The sequence below is a fragment of the Lactuca serriola genome, chromosome 1 (genome assembly GCF_051521515.1).
Source record: "Lactuca serriola cultivar US96UC23 chromosome 1, Lser_US96UC23_V15, whole genome shotgun sequence".
Lineage (NCBI taxonomy): Eukaryota > Viridiplantae > Streptophyta > Magnoliopsida > Asterales > Asteraceae > Lactuca > Lactuca serriola.
In genome coordinates, this window is record NC_136408.1 from 136947976 (window position 1) to 136954602 (window position 6627).

The 6627-nt window shown below is 33.7% G+C and overlaps 1 protein-coding gene across 1 annotated transcript in view; it reads left to right on the forward strand.

Moving 5' to 3' along the window:
• Positions 1-1646, forward strand: part of LOC145099045 (disease resistance-like protein DSC1) — a 32178-nt gene extending 30532 nt beyond the window's left edge. The window contains exon 8 of the mRNA XM_079036657.1: positions 1218-1646. Coding sequence (XP_078892783.1) covers positions 1218-1265 — 48 coding nt within the window. The 3' untranslated portion in view covers positions 1266-1646. The remainder of the gene's footprint in view (positions 1-1217) is intronic.
• The last annotated feature ends 4981 nt before the right edge of the window (positions 1647-6627 follow it).

Below are 6627 nucleotides of genomic sequence, written 5' to 3' on the forward strand. Positions count from 1 at the left end.
CCAGGGGTATTTTGGGAAAACTTTCCTAATTTAAAGTTTTGAGTTAGTTTAGGATTCCAATTAGTTTAGTATAAATAGGGTATGGTTGTGTGACGTTTTTAATTAAGTTTTTTTTCAGTAATAAAATATGGAGAACAAGTAATTTTCCCAGATTTTTGGTTTGGTATGGTGTGGTGGCATCCATTATACCCTACCCTGAGGAGTATTTAAACTTTTCATTTTCTAGATGATTGTCAGCTAAGAAAATTCTAGTAGCAAAAAGTATTTGAGAGGCCCTTCCTCTTGAAAGAATGGGAAAACCCTATTATTTATATAATTCATTATCAGTTAGTTGTTTCTGGTTGTGAATTTCCTGCTTATTCTCTTTACTCCGTGTGGGGCTTATCAGCACACTCAATTGATTAAGTCTTTCGATATGTTGGATCACATAAATATATATGGACCGAATACGTATGACTACTTTGTCCAAGTAGGTTGTTTGTGAACAATGATTAACATATCACTTTTAATCTATTTTCAGTATGAAAGGAAAAGTTTTGGTTCAGAGCTTTATCCCTAAGGAAGCTTGACATAAGTCGTCGCGCACATGAGGTATACTTTTTGACACCCAAACCTTTTCTCTCATCGCGTAAACAAAAGGAATACACAACCGAATATTAGGAATCAAAGCTCTCAATTCGTTTAGGGTGTAACAAAATAAGGGAGTTATAACCTTTCATTGAATGCATTGAAGTGGAAATATTAAAATTTGGAATCATTGAATACTACAAATATCTGTTCATACCATGTCTAAACACTAAGGGTCAAAATCTAGGATTGAATTCTCACCACTCTCTGTCACAGTGTAATATGCAATTGAGACCAATTCATAGATTAATAATTTTCAGTAGATGTTGTTCTTGGGTAAATTCTATGTTAATAACAAACTATTACACTTTGGAAGACAATATGAAATTGTGTAAGCATATTGCTTGATTTTAAGGAATCTTATTGATAGATTCATTCTTAGGATAGAACCAAGCAACATGTTGAGAATGCTTAAATTGCTTCAAGAATTTGGAAGAGATGTGTCACCAGGACTCATTAATTCTGTTGAATCAAGAAAATGTAACATAATATATACGCTTCCAAGTAACTATCTGTTTTCATAACATTTTGTGTTGTATCCTGTATAATATATAACTTTTAAAATTTTCTTACTTTTCGTTTCTATGTAGGGTGAGGGGGGATCTTCAAGGTCTCATCCTTCACATGAAAAGGATTGAGAAAGTGAGGCTACATGACTGGCATGAGTTGAAAATAGATGCAATGGGAAAATGGGTAGCCTGATGCTATTGCAAACTCAATCGTCTATGACCTACTTTTCCAGAAGAATTAAGATAATATATACCAGCCTCTACTACAAAATTGAACACATTTGGAATTGTATGTTATTTCCACATGATTCTTTTAAGCATAGGTATCAAAATTAAACACTTCTTGAATTGTGTGCTATTTCTTGATCATAATTTGAGCTGAAATCTTGACCATTGCCTTATCAACAATGTCTATCGTGTCTATGGACTCAAAAGCTCAAATCCTTGATAGGATTCTATAATTTATTTGGATACTACGTAAAATTCACTTGCTACACCTTAATATGGGGATTCTTGTATCATTTGTTTTTTTAATTTTAGAAGCAACAGTTTTAATTAGGTCGCCCCTTTTTCTCCACATGACGAGACAGGATAGTAATAGTATCACATATTAATTTATATATCTTATCTTTACCGTCCTCTATATCTTTATTGTTACTCTTGTTGTTGTCAAAAGAATATCATATTCTCATCTATTTTCATTTTCCATCTCATCTTGATATTCTATCAAGTTATGAGTAGTATTTTTGCAACAAAGTTAGACTCCAAAATATGGTCATTTGAGGCTGAAAATAGATCATCTACATCAAGTCATCACTTATCAGTGGTCTTTTTGACCTCTATATGAGCTAAAAAAAACCGGTTCATCTCCTTACCAACATCTTGATTACCATTGAAGCCATTAGAGTTGGTCATAATTACCATTCACACTTGCATTAGTAACCTTGTTTTCGGTATCCACATTGGAGATACAAGGAGTAGAGGCTTTAATTACCTCATTTGCAACAACTATAGTATGCAACTCCACCATAAAAATAAATAAATCATGTTCCCAGTAATGTATTGAAACAAATGAACTCATATTCGTTTCTTCATGATACTCAACACTTCTATGGCTTCTGTTGACTAAGTAAGGTTCTTTTTATTAGTCTTCATGCACACTTTGCCTCCTAACCTCTATTTTTTCGATCTCTAACCACACAACCTGTCATCTACCACTGAATAATGCATCCCGAAACCTTTCTGATTAACAACTGCCACAGCTCCTTCTCGTTCATAGAGTTGGGGAAATTAAAAAAAAATGAAAAGTATAACAAAATATGATCCATTGATTTACACGATCTACTAAACTTCCTTCCTTCTCTTAATTGATCGATCTTTGTAGAAGAAATTTGCCATCCTCCCTCCTGGTTGCACTGTTTCTTACCTGATTGAAATCTTTTCATAAAGATTCCCCTGTTATTGGATTGAAGAAAGCTCACTCATACTCCTAATAACACCTATCAAATTCCCCTGAAGCAATCTGGTAAGCCTCCTGATGAAACATGAAACTTCTGTATATATAACTTCCTCTTTCCAACAGAATTAGCCATAGAAACACAGTAGTCCTACGTATTGGGTACAGAAACGATTGAAATAATATTAAAACTGGAACTGTGTATATATATATATATATATATATATATATATATATATATATATATATATATATATTTACCAAATTACAATGTTGTAATAGGAGACACTGAAAATGGTGTGCTATAATAAACAAATCAATGAAACACGTTGCTATTTCTTGCATTTAAACCTTAAGAGTCAGTCAAAGATGGTATTCATGAGCATTCAAACCTTGAAAAAGAATCAAAGCATGCATATAGGCACACAAGTCCCTGGTCTATTGCATAGAATCTGTGAAAAGAATTTAACATGCTCTTCAAAGTTATTGAAACAAAGAAACAAACAAGACTAAATTACAAAAATCGCCTCTATGTTATATTACTTTTTATGCGTATGGTCAAGTCGATGGATTTAATGGACGGGCAACCAGGGACTAAAAGTGTGACCAAATGTTGGTTTAGGGATGGAAAAGGTAAATGATGAAACTATCAGACCATATCGATCGCATTTTCAACTTATTTTGTTATTAGGACATAATACTTTGAAGAATCTATCCAATTATAATAGTGAAACTTGCATTGTATCGGGATGATATTGCTACAATTAATAGGTTTTCAAAGTATATTGCGGTAATACGCATGAATGAAATTAGGATGCTATTAGAAAACAGATCAAAATTTTGTTTCTTAGATTTAGCCCTAATTAGTAAAATGAAAAACTTGAATTGTTTGAGATATAAACAAGATACAAATTACACATACTCGACATTTTAAAATGAACAGGTTACAACACATTAAATAACAATGTGATATGCATTTATACCACTTATCAATTGGTGAGTCCTCAAAGACACATTCTTTCTGAACATCAATGCTATAACTAACTGTTACATTTTTCAAAGTAAAATGCCCTAAGAAAGAAACGGAAGTACCTTGCTATCATCATAAAACCAAAGTCATTTGAAGTTGCTAAAAGGTTTGGTATGTATAAATAGTCCCGTGCTTCATTAGAAGAATTGGAACTTACCAGTGGATTTACAAGAAGGAATTGAGATTATAGAAAACATTACATAAATAGTCCCATGCATCATTGGAAGTCATATATAGGTTAAATCATTAACTTTTTTCCTTGATGAAAATGGTCTTTGTGGTTTCAATTCCTTACATGGTTTGTTTCTAATCCATATAAAATGATATCTATATATACCATTTTAATAGATTTATCTTTTTTTTTTACTTAATTTTATTTTTTAATATGTTAACATTGAGGGACCCACCATACCAAACAGTTCACACACCTATGTTCACCAGAAAGATTACCAAAGTTATATTCAAGCTTAGAAAATTACAAGAAATTAAGGTTGTATACAACAGTAAGAATAAAAAAAAAAAACTCCAACAAGAAAGAAACTATCTCTTTTCTGATCATTTTGAAGAATGAGGTCTCTAAAAATCTGAACTCTGCATAACTTTAAGAATATTGGGTTCATCAGTAACAGGGTATCTAAAATTTGTTGTAGAATAATTTGTATCACAATAAAGTGGTGCATCAAGTGACACGTATACTTATTTTATTCCACTTACTAAAAGCATGGAATTCGAAAATTTGGTTTATAAATGAAGTCCCAGAAGAATACATATATTTTTTCAGCTGGAAACATATATAGCTCAGATAAACATCTCCCCAATCACCTGTATAGACGATACCATATGAACCAATGTTTAAAGAACAGCATAAGCATTTCATCAAATACCTTGACTACGTGATGTAAGATGACCACATTCACCAAAAAAACACAATGAAACAAGGAAATTTTAGGAACATAATCAAGTATAACATTCTAAATATTGAGAACTGAATAAAAAAACCGTCATCATAATAATAATGAAAGTCTACTGAAGGAGTAACAAATTGAGGAGGATCATGAAAGTACAAGATCTAACCATGAAAAATGAACAACGAACGTTGGTTTGGAGGTGTTTCTGTCTAATTTCCAATACGGGTGATTTTAAGAAGGCCTTCAAACACCTCACATTATTTCTTTATTCAAATTTTGATCCAGCATGTCGAATAAAGATAACATGAAAAGATGATCCATTAGAAACAATAAATGTGCCTTGGGAGCAGGGAGGCCGGGTAGGGTGAGAAGAGGCGGAGCAGCGCGGTGGAGCGACTGAGTGCAATATGAAGCATTGCCCTCGACCACTACCAGAAGTCAGGAATTGAGTTTGATTGTGCTTGTTGCCCTTGAACACCGCTGTCTGAAATTTGGGAATTGGGGGACGCATTTGAGGGAGAAATAAGAATTGAAGAACATCAGAATGTGGGATCGTGGAAAAATGTACTTCATCTTTCAACGATCTCTAATTCTCTTCCACTTCATTTAATCTATTAACATGACTTCATTTAGGTTATGCATATGAAGAGGTAGCAGAAGTCTCACCTGGTCATCGATTCATTGCATACACCATGTATGACAAAGACAACAATTTCTTCAAATTATGTGTTAGAGATTTGAATTTAGGTTCTCTCTGTAGTAAGCCACAAGCTGATTGGGTCTGTAATGTGGCATGGGCTAAAGGGGGTCAAGGCATATCTGTATCATGAGGTTTTTTTTTCCTTCATATCAGTTGGCTCTAAAATGAGCTCTAAACCCTGTATTTTATTTGTTTGAGAAATTGTGATTTGATTGTTGTTCCAGTCCCAAGCTGCTTGTTTCAAGAAAGCGAGAGATGATCTATACAAGGTTAAAGCATGGGTTTTCTCTCCACAAGTCAAAGTTATTAAGTGTTAGTGGGTCGAGTTGAAAATGGTCAAAATCCATAGAAAAGAACTAAAAAAAAAGTTGATTTGGCTGCTGAAGAAGCTGACATTCGTGAGGAAGATGTGTTGAAGGAGAAAGATGCTTTTGAGGATCTTAAGAAGCTGGCAGCCAAGTCGCTAACTGAGACAGTTAATCAGTTGATTGACACTGTTAATCAGGTGAGAATCATATCTTTTTTTATTTATAATGCTTTAGAATTTGTTTGAGGGGTAAAATAGTAATTTTGTTTAATTTCGATTTTCAGGTGAAGGAGGATGAAAATGCCGAACAGGCGACCCGACCATCAAGAGTCACTGATGCGGTCAAACATCGGGCGACCCGGCCACAACAGATGACGTGAGGCATTGGATCAACTTCTTGAAACAAATAACTTCCCGGAGTTCACGGGCAAGGTTTTGCCCCGCTCCATGTGAAGGTTCATGTGTGTTGGGTATAATTGAAAACCCGGTCTCCATCGACTGGTTAGTTTTCTTAAATTTATTTTTGAAAAAAAATACCCAAACATATGTTAATAAAATTAAAAATTATACGTTGTTTAGGGACAAAATCGGTCTGGTGCACCTCTTAAAGCTGCAGACAATGTTATTATCTCACAGCATCAGCATGCAGCAGCCTCTCAAATTCAGGCAAGAGAAACCAATATACATGCACTCTCATTGAGCTTACCCGATAAAAAGGTATTTCTCTTCATTTCATACTTTCTTTATTATTTCTTCTCTATAAATTCAATTAAATTTCTAATTTTTCTGATGTGAATGAATTCTAGGAAGCAATATTGAAGGAGCTTAAGCTTGTAAATGACAGCTTATCAAGTCACAAAAACGAGACAGGTGTCCCCATGAATGTATCCGAAAGCTTCAAAAAGGAATATGCAATGGTACTATTACAGCTCAAAGAAGCTAGTGATCAGGTATCATTTATTTCATAAATAATTATTATCATATATATTTACAAATTACAAATTAATTTTAACAAATAATCTTAATCAGGTTGCTTCTGCTCTTGCAAATTTGAGGCGACGCAACACATACCCAGGAATCCTGATGCCTA